The 14,986-nt window shown below is 47.1% G+C and overlaps 2 protein-coding genes across 2 annotated transcripts in view; one reads left to right on the top strand and one right to left on the bottom strand.

The window, feature by feature from the left end:
* FANCM (FA complementation group M) overlaps positions 1-14,986 on the bottom strand; it is a 49,159-nt gene extending 34,173 nt beyond the window's left edge. The window contains exons 1-4 of the mRNA XM_081908542.1: positions 14,542-14,986; positions 12,927-13,099; positions 12,037-12,114; positions 10,026-10,184 (exon numbers count right to left, since the gene is read on the bottom strand). Coding sequence (XP_081764668.1) covers positions 10,026-10,184; positions 12,037-12,114; positions 12,927-13,099; positions 14,542-14,965 — 834 coding nt within the window. The 5' untranslated portion in view covers positions 14,966-14,986. The remainder of the gene's footprint in view (positions 1-10,025; positions 10,185-12,036; positions 12,115-12,926; positions 13,100-14,541) is intronic.
* LOC309371940 (heme-binding protein 1-like) lies at positions 984-8,610 on the top strand. The gene is made up of 5 exons (XM_081915074.1): positions 984-1,274; positions 4,236-4,327; positions 4,739-4,880; positions 5,078-5,261; positions 6,851-8,610. The coding sequence occupies exons 1-5, from the start codon at positions 1,010-1,012 to the stop codon at positions 7,020-7,022; spliced, it is 855 nt and encodes a 284-aa protein (XP_081771200.1). The 5' UTR covers positions 984-1,009; the 3' UTR covers positions 7,023-8,610.

The following is a 14,986-nucleotide window of genomic DNA, read 5'->3' as shown; positions in this document are numbered from 1 at the left end:
AGCCACATGCGGCTCCGGAGCCGCGGGTTGCTGACCCCTGCCCTAGGCCTAACCACTCTAATCACTACACCACTCTGCCTCAAATTATTTGCATTTAAAGGGCAATTTTGCGAAGGACCATCACCAACCCCCTTCTTTAATCCTGGATAGGGTGCATGGTCAGGGACAGGGACAGGGCAAGAGGCTCCCGCCAGTCAGTCCATTGCCTCCTATGACCCCACAAACAAAGGAAGGTTTTCAAAAATAACAGAGGAGCTTCCTTCTGTCAAAGGAATGTCCTCTACCTCACCTATGGAAAAGCAAAGCAAAGCAGAAAGCAAGGTAGCCAACAGGAAATGGGGAATAAGAAGTACTCTGAGCACACACACACTTTCATTGCCTTTATTATTTGTTTATATTTATTTCATTTATATCTCGCTTTTTCCTCCAAGGAGCTCAAGGTGCCATACTCGAGTCTGCTGACTGAAGCCCAGGGGCCGGGCAGAGCCCTGGGCGGCTGACCCTGCTGCCTCTGCCTCCCTTTCACGGGACAAGCAAGAACAAAGGCTCACAGTCCGATCTGCCCAGAAGCAGCCGACTGAAATGCACATTGGAAGGGGGTGCTTCATTTATGGCATTTTCCTCGGAGGCGGTGCACGCACTTCTTCCCCTTCTCCATTCCCTCACCACAAGGGCCCTGCGAGGTAGGCTGGTGGCGGCGGCGGAGGAAGGAGACCACCCGTCCATTCCTGGGGGTGGGGTGGGGGGCCTGCTGGGAGCCCCTTGGTACCGGGGCAGGGAGTGCCCATCACCCGGTTCCCTGGGCAGCGGGGCTGGGGGGCACAGGCTCGCCCCTAGCCGGGCACCTGCAGGCTCCGTCCCCTTTCCCTCCCGACTCCGACGTGCCTGGAGGGCGTCGCCGCGGCTGCCCGGGCCCCCTCCCCTCCGCTGGGCAGGGCAGCTTAAGAAAGCAAGCGCCGCCCCGGGCGCGGGCACTTGCCAGCGCCGCCTCCGCGCGATCCAGCCGGCCATGGAGAGCCAAGCGCGCACTTGCCGCCTGAGCGGCGGCGGCGGCGACCCGGCCCCCCCGGGCGCCATCACGCTGGAGGAGCTGGAGAGCGGCGGGGCGGCCGGCGGGGACGAGGCGGAGGCGGCGGCGCTGGGGGCGGCCGGCTGCCCGGACTCGGCGTACGGCAGCAGCCTGGAGGACAACGCCGGCGACGAGCAGGAGCAGGAGCGGCTGCTGAGCTACTGGCAGAGCGTGGGCCGCGGGCACCGCGTGGACGTGCCCAGGGGTAAGCCAGGGGCAGCCAGCCGCGCTCTCGCCTTCGCGCAAAAGGCGCGGACCTCACTCGCGCCCCGGCCGGCTAAGCCTCTCGCCAGCGCCTTAAGGGGCTTTCGGTTTTACAAGGATTAGCTTGGGAAGGGAAGGCGGGGGGGCTGCTGGCCGGCGAGCGCCTGCTCCGGGCTTCCAAAGGCGCTCGCCACCCGAGGGACAGGGAGCGCTTGCAAGGAACGGGCTCCGCGGAGCAGGAGCGATAGGAAGGGATCCCTTCCCTGGCAGGCTGCCGTCTTCGCCAGCTGTTTCCCATTCACGATCAGGAGGAACTTTAGGCTGGTAGAGGGAATCTAAGCAAGGGGATGGAGCCGGTGCCCTGAAGAAGGGCGGCAGCATTGGGTTTGTTTTTAGTTTAGAGAAAAGGCAAGTGAGAGGCGACAGGAGAGAAGCCTGCAAAACTAGGCATGGCAAGGAGTGGACAGAGAGGAAAGTTTTTCTCCCCCTCCCCGTACAATATAATTCATGGGCATCCAATGAGGCTGAATGTTGGAAGGTTCAGTTCCGATAAAAGAGCACACAGTGCAGAGTTGCAGCGTGGAACTCCCTCCCATAGGACACAGGGAGGGTGGGCCACCAACTTGGATGGAATGAAGTGAGGATTAGACAAATTCATGGAAGAGGAGAGGGCTACCCTGGCTGCTAGCCACAGTGAGGCAGCAGCAGTTCTGAATGTCAGCTGGTGGAGGCCACAGGAGGGGAGAGTGATGCTCATGTGCTCAAATCCAGCTTGTGTGTTCCCCACAGGCCTCTGTGAGATGCTGGACTAGATGGTCCAAACGCCTAATTCAGCAGGCTCTTCTTACAATTACAACAGGATGGGCACCTGCTTCCCCAAAGCGGAGCATGGACACCATACTTTCTACCAAAAACCTTTTGCCACCTGCTTGTTTATGTTTGTCACGCAGCGTGTTTCCAAGCCATGAAATTAGTTCCTCCCACCATGGAGTTTCCAGAGAGTTCATTCGATGGAAGGGCGAGGAGAGACGGTGTGCCAAAGTGGTTTTGTGTAGGACTGTGCACTGGCCAGTGTTGCCCTGCAAGTCTGCAGTAGGAATTGCCTTGCTGAGTAAGAGAACCACCCAGTTTAGCCCAGTAATCTGCCTACAACGGGTGATGCCCTGCCCAGCTCTGTAGAAGGAACACCTCATACTAGTTGCCCAAGCTAATATGATCTACTGTGGCTGGCAGCAGCTAGCATGGTCTTAGGGTAAAGAAAGGTCTTTCACATCGCCTTCCGTCCGGATCCTTTCAGATGCCACCAGGGATTGAACTTTCTGCACACAAAAGAGATGCTCTAAGCCCCTCCCCAGAGATGATCATTGCCCCCAGCACCTGCAAATGTGATCTTTGGTGCTCCCAAAATTGGATGCTCCATCCTTGGCTATTACGATTAATATCCACTGACAGATACATCTCCCACTAATTGTTTAATCCTTTTTGAAAACCATCTTAGTACACACACCCCGGCTGACACTTAATGCGATTATTGGTTTGACATCACAGAACTACAGTGAAGGCTGAAGCTGGCCAAAGGTTTCAAAAATGCTCTGCAAGGAAACCCAGCATGGGGCATTAGTAGTTTTGAGGGGAGTCTGGGGTGGCGGAAGCGCATCAAATTATGGCAATGGAGCAGGATACTCTGCCTACCAGAACTTAAGACCACAGAAAGTAGTGCTGAAGAGAAACTAGAACTATTATCTACAGGGAAATAGCAGACAAATGCTCTAGCACATAATGGCAAAATCCTGCTTACCACACTGCAAGGGGACATAAGCATCCAAGCTACTTTGGGGTGGGAGGTGTTTACTACCTTCCACAAGGCAAAGACTGTTCAGCCACTTGGCCTCAAGAGATGAATATATTCTATCGTAACTCAACACACCTATGACATAAGTGTCGTCCTACAATGAAAGGTTTAATGGACGATCAGTAGCCCTCTGATGGGGTGTGTGTGTGTGTCAGAGAAGTCTCCCTCCAAGCCATGCCGAATTATTAAAACACCAATGAAAGGTCATAAGGTGACAACAAACTGCTTCAGTGATGGTTGTAACATAGCCCACCTCTTAAGCATTCGATGGCACAGCAAAAATCAGAGCCATGTGAACCAAACATGGCACCAACCACTGCTTCTCCCCAATGGAGAAGTGGTTTGAAGTTGGCTTGGTTAGCAACACAATTGTGTTATAGTAATTAAAGGTTAGTTAATGGAGCAGAGATCTGAAATGTGCAGAGATGTCATCCACACCAGTCTGTAATGTCTATGTCTTGTACATATTTGCTGTGCTAATGCATTAAAGGTAAAGGTAAAGGTACCCCTGCCCGTACGGGCCAGTCTTGACAGACTCTGGGGTTGTGCGCCCATCTCACTTAAGAGGCCAGGGGCCAGCGCTGTCCGAAGACACTTCCGGGTCACGTGGCCAGCGTGACAAAGCTGCATCTGGCGAGCCAGAGCTGCACACGGAAACGCCGTTTACCTTCCCGCTGGTAAGCGGTCCCTATTTATCTACTTGCACCCGGAGGTGCTTTCGAACTGCTAGGTTGGCAGGCGCTGGGACCGAGCAGCGGGAGCGTACCCCGCCGCAGGGATTCGAACCGCCGACCTTTCGATCGGCAAGTCCTAGGTGCTGAGGCTTTAACCCACAGCGCCACCTGTGTCCCTTGCTAATGCATTACATTGAACTAAAAGTCACATAGTCCAGTCAAAATAAGTTATGCAAATATTGCAATTAATTTTTCTTCAAAAGAAAATTAGTTGGTTGTTCTCAAGTCCAATAAATATCAGTGTATCTTGGAAACAAGCCTTTTCCAAACTGTGTTCTATTCTTACTACCTGTGTTCTATTCTCACCCACATAAGAATTTTCATATGTGAATCAGGCATATTGACTTCTATAAACAATTTAATCACATTTTTACAGATATGGCAGAGCCAATCCAACAGCTGACCAGAAATAACCATCCTCAGGAGAGAGAGAGTGTTCCATTTGTTGTGATAGCCCGTAAAGAACAGGTATCATCTCTTCATTAAAATACACCTTCATGCATTATAACAAGAGCGGGCAGAGAAACAGGCATGGCTTCTACTTTTGTATATCTAACAAGCAGTCAGATTTTAGTGAATGGAAAGTGGTCTTAAAACTAGTTTTTAAAAGCTCTCTTTGTTCCTTCCCAATTTTAATTGTGCTCTAAAAGAAAAAAAATTGTTCCCTACCTAACATGTTCTAACCCTACTGCAGAGGTCTAAAAATGTATTTTGTCAATTGATGCACAAATGGCCTCAAAGGCATGAAGTAATGGTCAGCTAATGCTAATATTCCCCCCCTGCCGCTTCCTCATGGAAGTTAACTCTTTAACTTGCCTTAGGGTGGTGGTATGTGGGTAATAAATTATAATAATAACAGCAACTTTTGAAACTTTACAGCTTGGGAATCTTCTTTATGAAAAACGCCACTATGAAAAGGCGAAATGGGCTTGCGTCAAAGTGCAAGAAAAGCAGTATGAACAGAGCATATGCCTAGGATTCATGAAGATTATGAGATACATTTGTCAGCAGAATTCATCAGGTAAATAATTGTTAGACACATATTTTGTTCTGACTGCACCACATTACTTATAAATGCGCCATTTGATCCTGCAAGGAGAATTCCCAAATGCAAAATTTCCCAAGGCTGCAAAATTTGATTCCGCATGTATGATTTAACTTCACAACTAGCTGACGGGTAATGTCAGGAAATTACTAATGACGATATGCTTTCCTCAGGCCTATACTTGGGGATGACTGTTCCCATTGCAACCATAGTTCGCACCAGTGAGAGCACTCCAGGCATCACGAGATTTGTGACTGTAGCATATTACCTCCCCAGTGGGCTGCAAGAACAGCCACCTGCACCCAATGATCCGGATGTTGTCATTGAAGAGTGGCCTCCAACCATTATTTATGCCAGGTAAGAATCAAAAGTTGCCTATCTGAGTGCCAGGGTTGATTAGCTGAAAATCTCACCATCATGACACATTGTTTTCCATGGATTCATTCCAAACACTGAACAATTCAAAACCAAAATCCTTTCATCCAAATACTCAGCATTTCATGTTTACTTTTGCTTAGAGTTCTGTCATTACAGTTGTGAAGCCCAGTTCAGACTTAACAATCTTGGCTGAATAAATTCATGGTTTATTAGGCAAAGAATGTACTGAGCTGGTTTGCATGTAGTTACAGTACTTACAGTTTAAGACTACAAACACAAGCTGGAATTAGACTGAGCAAAGCCTTCATGCTCCCACTGTCCTACAAACCTAACTGCAGCTTGAAATATACAAAGTGATATGGTTCCTTTGTGCTACTTAACCTTGGCTGTGAGTCCTGCAATAGCTGCTCCCTGCCTTGCTGGTCTTTTCCCACCTGGCATGAGAGGGCAGGGCCTGGACTGACTCCAACTGCAGCTGAGGCTGCTGAACAGAATCTTGAGCTGGAGTGTTGTTTAGGGGTCACTGGGGTGGGAGGTTATTGCTGTTAGAAATAAAATGACCATGAAGGTTTGCACATCATGCCAAACCAAGGCTTTGCATGTTGTCTGAACTGGTGCACATGGTGAAACTCTCCTCACTAACCATGAGCTGTAACCATGGTTTTTTCATGCACCTGGAAAGGAGCTAAGCCCCTTTGACCTCACCCTCTGAGAACCCTCACACTCCCAGTGAGCCTAGTTTGGCTTAGTGTGACAAACCAGGCAAATGTGTGATTATAGATAGCTATTTAATTTTAATTAAGCAAGGAGCAGTCTGAGACAAAACCAAGCAAGTGTTAAGACCTTGTCAGGTATCTTGGCTCCAGCTACACAGTGCCTTCTGGATATTTTTTTTAAGTTGATGAAAAAGCAGGATATGTTTGTTTAAGCACATTTGTATCCTGGTATTGGGCTTCTAAAGCAGCTTAACTATAGATACCAAGATACACACCAACTAAAATCTCGGTCTTGAAATCACTGGATTGTATCCAACTCACTCAACTAATTCTTTCTCCCTCTTCTTCCCTGCAGCCCCTTGCTACACCCCCCCCCCAGCCCCACTCAAAAGCCTCTCCAGAGGGTCAAAGGTGGTTGCCCAGACCCGCTGGAGGGGAAGGGGAAGATTGGTTATGCGAGCTGCCTTCTACTCACCCTAAATGTATTTAAAATTCTATTTTCATTACTGAAATGTTTGCTATTCTGGGTTCCCATGGGAGGAAGGACACCAGATTACAACTGCAGAATATCTGTATCAAATAGTTGTGTGGAAACAAACACAAAAATCAACAAGCACTGAGAATGATACATGGCATGCAGAATTCAGCCTCGAACAATCTCAACACTCTCCCCAGCCCACTTTTTATATGTGTGTGTGTGCGCGCACGCACATATATAATATAAACAGAGAAATGGGTAGTTTCTAGTGTTTGTAACTTCAGGGATCTTGTTGATGTCTTTCAATCTACAATCAAGGGATTGCTGTAAGTCTAAAACGAATAAAGTATTATTTTAAAATGGCTTGTTCACAGGGCCTTCAGAGGAGTCACCAACGAAACGTCCATTGCAAGAGAAATTAATATGTTGGCTGAACTTCTGGAGAGTCCTGAGCTGTGTTTGCAAGATACCTTCATAGTTGCAGGATACACAAATCCAGCTGCTACAAATCGACAGAACGAAATATGGTTTCTTGAAAGACCATAGCTGGCTATTTTTGAGCTACAAGACAGCCAAGTTCCATTGACGGATCACCCATGAAACACGCAGGTGAACTCTAGTCAGCTAGCTGGAATGATCAAGAATGATATGTAGCCATTAACTTTATAAAGCCTATTTCCTAAGAAAACACGAATATCACATTCCACCAGCATAGCCTGACAGACAAACCAGCTTCCTTCCTCAGCTATTAAGAAGGCAAACTTGGAGTGTCTGTTGCCAGTTTTGAAGGGTTTTTCCTAGTTGTTGCTTCAGTTATGTATAGTCACTAAGATTTCAAGCACTTTCACCAAAATTAAGACACAGGAGATATTCTGTATTAAGAGAAATAAAGTGTTCTGTTCCCTTGGCATCCCTCCCAACTCTACACATCTGTGATTCTTCCCAGTATTTATTCTGACATGCAAGAGTGCTTCACTAACTCAATGGATGTTGAAGTTGTAGGTAAAACTGCACAATTTCTGAACATTTTATCTGATGCTACACAATCGCCATTCATTTGAGAGAGGCTACAGAGGTAGCTCCACCAAAATGAACTGCATTGTCTGTGAGCAAATAATACCCTAGCAGATGCTAACAGTCCTCATTATTACACAAGTTCCTCATTATTACACAAGTTTATTTTTATAGATACAATGCTATTGACTATTTTCTTCTGAATATCTACTATAGGTGAACAGAAATTGCTACCTCCTTTATCAACAGAAATAGTGTTTTATTGTACAGTGGTACCTCTGGATGCAAACGGGATCCGTTCCGGAGGCCCGTTCGCAACCTGAAAAGAACGCAACCCGTGTCTGTGTGGGTCACGATTCGCCGCTTCTGCGCATAACGTCATTTTGCACATCTGCACATGCGCGAGCAGCGAAACCCAGAAGTAACCCTTTCTGGTACTTCCAGGTTGCCGCGGGACGCAACCTGAAAACGCGCAACCTGAAGCAAACGTAACATGAGGTATGACTGTATACATTGTTGATATCTTGGCTGTGAGTCCTGGAAGACTTGTTCCCTGCCCTGCAGGCCTTTTCCCACCTGCCCTGGTAGGGCAAGGCCCGGACTGACTCCAGCTACAAAAGCTGAGGCTGCTGAACAGACTCTAGAGGGTTTTGTTGGAGGTGGGGTGTTGCTGTAAATTTTTTGTATCTTTATTTTGGTTCATAGAGTTTGTATGGCAATTGTTCAGTTTGGTTGTGTACTTTTTGATGTTTTGTTTATGACTACTTTTGTGATGTTTGTAGCTATGTATTTTTTACATGTTGTAAGCCACCTTCAGCACAGTTTAAACTTTGCTAGCCCAGAAGCAAATAAAATGATTGACTGGTATTTAATTTGAAGGATTATCAGAAGGAAATTTCATATTCTGAGAATACCATGTTTTTACTCATTTTGAAATTATCCACTTAGCCAGCTAGGATACAAAATGAAATCTTTTGTAAGTCGTATTTAAAAAAACTAATTAAAGTCTAGAAATAATAAAGCTGGAATCCTAATTGCTAATTTACCTGTGAAAGATATACGTCATATTTTGTTTACTGTTGGAAGTTGCCATGAATAAAAACTTTATTGCTCTGTGTTATCCCAAGTTTATTATTATTTCGTAAATTTACACACTATTTGATTGCAACCTAAAAGCAATTTTGATATATTAGTTAAGTCACCGGCATCTTTTTCTAAAAAATGTTAGCAAAGCGTCCAGGTGAACTTTTGTTGCTCTCAGTTTCCCCACTTGTATTGGATACCTTCCTCTATTTCAACACCACAGACAGAATTTTATAAAAATAATCAGTAAAATTACTTGTATTGGAAGAGGAACGCATTGTACAACCTGGATAACATGGAACGGAGACTTTAATTTCAGCAAGTCATATTAGATAGGAAATGGGCATGGAACCTGGCAATATAGTTGTCTAGGGTCACCTGGCCCTCCTCCCCAGTCAGGTGGGAGCATTGCAAAAGTTTCCTGCATTGCAGGGGGTTCGACTAGATGACCCTCAGGGTCCCTTTCGACTCTACAATTCTATTATTAAGGAGCTCGGGTTATGGAGCAATCCTCAGAAACTATTTTCAATAGCCCACATGCCCCGGGCTTACAGAGCAGCTGCCACTATGTGCTTGTAAACTACCAACCTGGGGAGGTATCATACCAATTCCATTTAGCACCCACAAGTACAAAAAAAGTTGAACAACTGGCCTCTACAAGTTCTCTGAAAGGAACTGCTCCTTCTGCAGCTGTTCTCCCATCTGTCACAGCACACCCGTCTTTAACCCTACACAGACACAGAGCCTCAAGGTAGACTCCGCTAAAACGCACACAGAAATCAAACAAAACCTCTGTAGAGGACAGTAAAAGTGGCCTGAAATACCTCTGCATCACACTATGACTTGCTCAATGCACTTTTATGTTTTGTGTGGCTTTTTTCGACAATGCTGGCCTCATTTCAAGACAGGCTCATCTGAGACTGAATTGAAAGCATTGTGACACCTCTGGGAAGCCACTCGCACACACAAAGCAACAATGCCACTTGCCTTTTTTCAGCACCTAAGAAAAACCAGGACAATGCCCATAATCCCTGCCAGCAGAAGATCCCAACCCCAGTTCATGGCTATGTAATATACACTGGTCAGATTGGAGCTCCAAAGGCCACTTTCTCCTAGGGACAGGACCCACTTAAGGAAAACAGGGTGACAGTTTCCTGAGGTTCCTTCACTGCATTCTTACAAGGAAGCCAACACTAGAATCGTCCACTCAGATGTCATTTAGTGAGAGACTAAAAACAACTGTCACAATCAGGTACCAGTGACATTTTTGAAAGATTAAAGCAGCACTTGGGAAACAAATCCAAAAACAAATCCAGTTTCACAGAACAAATGAAGACACCTCTTCAGAAGAATAAAAACAAGCTGCTTTCAACAAATGTTTCACCACCATTTCTGCTCTGAAGTCCTGCCTGCTGCCATTCTTACCCACACAATACGAAGTTTCTGACTCACCTTGATGTAAGCATTACGAACTTCAGCCAGCTCCTTCCCAAGTGGAACAACACATTTTTCAACCTGCCGCTGGTGAGTGTAAGGCTGGATATCAGGAGAATCTTCAGTACATAGTTCTATGTGTGAAATCAGCAGGTTGGAAATAACTTGTTGCACAGCCTGCAAAGAAATGGTAAAAAGTCACCATCTGCCTGTATTTTACTTAGCATCATGTTAGCACAGTAAAAATCGGGCATACAGTAGCGTCTCGGGTTACCTTGCCCTCGGGTAATGCAAACTTCAGGTAAACCCGGAAGTGTCCGTCCCCCCGCGCATGCGCAGAAGTGCTCTACCGCCACGCGCATGCGTGTAACAGTGATCCTCAGGTTGCGAAAACCTCGGGATCCAGCCGAACCTCCGGAACGGATCCCGTTCGCAACCGGAGGTAGCACTGTCGTTTAATGTAGATACTATATGTTATTATATATTACACTGTATCAGGGGTGTCCAACTTCCAAGAGACTGAGATCTGCTCCCACTATAAATAAACAGGCAGTGATGTACCCATTGGAATGACCAGAGTTGAGATTTTTTGGGAAAGAAGGACCAAAGTTGTTGAGCTATTGGACAGGCCTGCACTATGTCTTGTAACATTTACATCCCTAGGTTAGATTAATAATATTATCACAAGGACGCAAGTCCAGCACCCTGTTCTCACACCCGCCAACCAGTTGTCCCAAAGGCCTTGAGCAGGACAGAAGCAGGACAGAAGCACTCTCCCAACTCGCAATTGCCAGCAGCTGGCATTCAGAGGTGCCACAGATGGTGCAAGTGGAACACCAGCTGACTGGGGGCTTCAGCGAGATGGGTGTCCATCAATATGCAGATGATAGCCAGCTCTACCTCTTTTTCAAATCAGAACCAGTGAAGGCGGTGAAGGTCCTGTGTGAGTGCCTGGAGGCGGTTGGAGGATGGATGGCGTCTAATGGATTGAAGTTGAATCCTGACAAGACAGAAGTACTGTTTTTGGGGGACAGGGAGCGGGCTGGTGTGGAGGACTCCCTGGTCCTCAATGGGGTAACTGTGCCCCTGAAGGACCAGGTGCGCAGCCTGGGAGTCATTTTGGACTCACAGCTGTCCATGGAGGCGCAGGTCAATTTTGTATCCAGGGCAGCTGTCTACCAACTCCACCTGGTACGCAGGCTGAGACCCTACCTGCCCGCGGACTGCATCGCCAGAGTGGTGCATGCTCTAGTTATCTCCCACTTGGACTACTGCAATGCGCCCTCCATGGGGCTACCTTTGAAGGTGACTCGGAAACTACAACTAATCCAGAATGCGGCAGCCAGACTGGTGACTGGGAGCAGCCGCCGAGACCATATAACGCCGGTCTTGAAAGACCTGCATTGGCTCCCAGTACGTTTCCGAGCACAATTCAAAGTGCTGGTGTTGACCTTTAAAGCCCTAAACGGCCTCGGCCCAGTATACCTGAAGGAGCATCTCCATCCCCATCATTCTGCCCGGACGCTGAGGTCCAGCGCCGAGGGCCTTCTGGCGGTTCCCTCATTGCGAGAAGCAAAGCTACAGGGAACTAGGCAGAGGGCCTTCTCGGTAGTGGCGCCCGCCCTGTGGAACGCCGACCCATCAGATGTCAAAGCAATAAACAACTACCTGACATTCAGAAGACATCTTAAGGCAGCCCTGTTCAGGGATGTTTTTAATGTGTGATATTTTAGTGTTTTTTGGTTTCTATGGAAGCCGCCCAGAGTGGCTGGGGAAACCCAGCCAGATGGGCGGGGTACAAATAATAAATTATTATTATTTATTTATTGAATTTATATACCGCCCTATACCCAGATGTCTCAGGGCAGTTCACAGAAAAGATCAACATAAAAACCACAAAATATATAATCAAAATAAAAACAACCCAATAACGCCCTCCTCCTAAAAAGAGCCACATTTTAAACAGGCATAGGATGCCAAAGCAAGCCCCTTCATCCCCAGGTCCTTGGATTAACAGGACTTGAATTACCTTTGTGTCACTGCCAGGAGTAGCACTTAGAGCCAAAATACGGAAATGCCGCGTATATTTGCATAATTCTTTCACAACCTGAAGAAAGAAATAGCTTTCATCGCCACTGTTATGCTACTGTATCCGAAAAACAAATTTCTGCAAGACAGGCTCCCAAATGACATGCAAAAGCCCTCCTAGTTCACACCTAAAGCTCATCAGAGCAGCATTTTATTTATTTTTCATTGGCTTGCTGTTTCTGACATATGGGGGGGGCGTGTTGGAGAGAACAAACAATATCTCCTGGCTTGGATGCAATGCTAATCCAGGGTCCATGGTTGGTTTCTTCTATATGCTAAGAGAAAGAGACCAGCAGCACAGAAAGCCATGTTGATTGCAATGCTCTACTTGTTTACGGTGACCTGTGAACTGGGGATTGAGACAGCTAGCTTTTGCTTCCCAGTTAAATCACAGGACCTCAGAGCCATCTAGAGGCACAAGACAGGCATCCCTCTGATACTTCTGCCGCTAAACTTCTTATAAATATTGCAATAAGAAAACCCAAAAGTACAGTGCTTTTTTCTGCATAATACAGCATATGAAAGACTTCAAGTTAAAAACAACCTTTCAGGACACAAACCTCATTTTCCCACTACTCTTCCACTTGTTCAGAATGGAATACTTGGTCTCCAAAACCTTATTCAGTTAGGAACCAACTAGGCTGGGAACTGGTTAGTTTTAACAAAATTAACAGTTTTCTTGAACCCCTTGCATCATGGCATTTTTAATATCACTTTTAAAGTAAGGATGTGACATACATAAATCCTCAGAAAGTCATAATCAAACACCTTACCACATATTTAAATTTATAGTTAAACACTTATGTTTCAAGTTGCAAGCAGTCACCCTACCTGACAATAAGCATGATTTCCAAGAGCTCTGTGGGCTTCATCAATAACCAGACATTTAATTTTCACTGCAGGACACACTCCACGGGAAAGGTCATTTGCCATTATCTGAGGCGTAAGAAAGAAAACTCTCTTATTTTGCCAGATTTCTTTCCGATCAGCCACTTGGGTACCTCCTGAAACAACACAAGCAAGCATTTAGAAAGGCGTCTAAAACCCCACAATGGTTTCAGTGGCGATTCACACTGGCAGGGGGTTGGACTCGATGGCCCTTGTGGTCTCTTCCAACTCTATGATTCTAAGGCCACGCTTCAGCAGTGTTTGCTGCCAACAAATCCATTCTTACACTTAAAACAAAGGCCAGTTTTCCATGTTAGAGCATCTTGGCGCAAAAGGCAAAAATGGCACATATTTTCACATGTGAAAAGAAGACTTTGGTCCAGATGCTTATTGTGAACTGCCCTAGAACTAAATCTGGCCAAGGGAAATTCCTTCTAGCTCTATAATTCTTTGATTATTATTTTTTAGCTGAGATTCCCTTGCCTACCTCTGCAGTGCCTGAAAACCATCAGGTCCTGCATCCGCAGCAGTGACCAGAGGAGGAGTGATGCTGGGAGGAGTGCGGAGAAGAAACGCCCTGGTGCACCTGCAGGAGCGCAACTGTACGCCTTCCTCTGCCCCAAGCGTGTCTCTAACTCATCAACCTCTGAAGCCATGACAGGTGCTGCAACTCTCCAACCACTTGTTTTTATTCCTCCACTGTCTCCCTAAGTTTTTAGCTGTTCTTAATTTTATCCGTAAACTGCCTTGAGCCCCTGTAAGGGGAATAAATTTTATTTATTTATTTAGTTTTATTATTAGGCTCCTAACCCCCACTGTTCATTATTACTATTATTGTTGTAAGCCAGAAAATAGCTTATCTCCTGAGTTTATTCCAATAAAACTCAGAAACACGAGGAGTTAAGGGTCCAATGTTGTTTACTGCAAAGCAATAGGTTACAGTCAGATTGTTCCGCAAAACTGCAACCCTGCCCAGTGGTCCAGGCAGTGGTATTTATAAAATTTCAAATGAAGTATTTCATTTTTCACCAATCATACACATCATTACCTCATTTCATGTTTAACACACACACACACACAATTTCTGCTGATTAAGTTCTGATTCCCACCATGTGCTGTTACAATGTGTTAGTGTGCATGTTGGAAACCTGTGTTACGTGCAGCCATTTGCACCATGTAGCAATTTATGTTCTAGCTTACAGCTGTATCTTTGTGATTCACATATTAGTTATATTTCTGCCCCAATTTTGGGGGGAGGCAACTTACAAAATCATCGGTTTCATAAAGCAACGGGTTGCCATAACTTCTCCATTAGAAGCACACTCAGGGATTTCCAGGGCTACACATTGTCACATTTATTGTGGCTCTCTGGGCCACTGCCACGTTATTGCGTAATTAAATTGGTCAGAGCTTTACTAAATCAATAATAACAGTAACAAGAGTAATAATAATAATAATAATAGTAATTCCTGTGACCCGTGAGGAGGGCCATCCTTGGGCTCCCCCCCCGCCTCTTTATAATAGATAATAACAGTAATAAGGAGGAGCGCCCCCTCACCGGTGAGGGCGGCCATGTGCCGGGCGGGGATGGCCATGAGGGCGGCGCAGGCGTCCCTCTGCTGGGCGACGAGGGGCTTGGTGGGCGCCAGGAAGAGCGCCTTCCCTCCGGGGAACCAGCGGTAGAAGTTGCCCAGCACCACGGCCGCCACCAGGGTCTTGCCCAGCCCGGTGGGCAGGCACAGCAGCGTGTTCTGGAAGAGCGCCGCCCGCGCCGCCCGCGCCTGGTAGCCGCGCTCCTCCGCGCCCGCGCCCGCCGGGAACAGCCACACGCCGCCCGCCGCGCCGCCCGCGAAGCCCACCGGGGAGGGAGGGCCCGGCTCCTCCTCCTCGGCTGCTTCTTCGGGGGCCTCGGCCGCGGCAGGCGGCGTCCCCCACACCTGGAAGAGCGTCGCTTGCCGGTCGCCCCGGCCGCGGCCCCTCATGCCGCCGCCGCCCCCTTCCCC

The sequence above is a fragment of the Podarcis melisellensis genome (assembly GCF_964234715.1).
Source record: "Podarcis melisellensis genome assembly, chromosome: 1".
In the NCBI taxonomy this organism is placed as follows: domain Eukaryota; kingdom Metazoa; phylum Chordata; class Lepidosauria; order Squamata; family Lacertidae; genus Podarcis; species Podarcis melisellensis.
The sequence above is the reverse complement of the archived record's forward strand: the minus strand, read 5'-3'. Positions and strand labels throughout refer to the sequence as shown.

Coding starts and splice junctions, on each gene's coding strand:
- LOC309371940 (XM_081915074.1), top strand. CDS start 1,010: ATGGAGAGCCAAGCGCGCACTTGCCGCCTGAGCGGCGGCGGCGGCGAC. Junction 4,328..4,738: donor TGATAGCCCGTAAAGAACAG/GTATCATCTCTT, acceptor GAAACTTTACAG/CTTGGGAATCTTCTTTATGA. Junction 5,262..6,850: donor CCAACCATTATTTATGCCAG/GTAAGAATCAAA, acceptor GCTTGTTCACAG/GGCCTTCAGAGGAGTCACCA.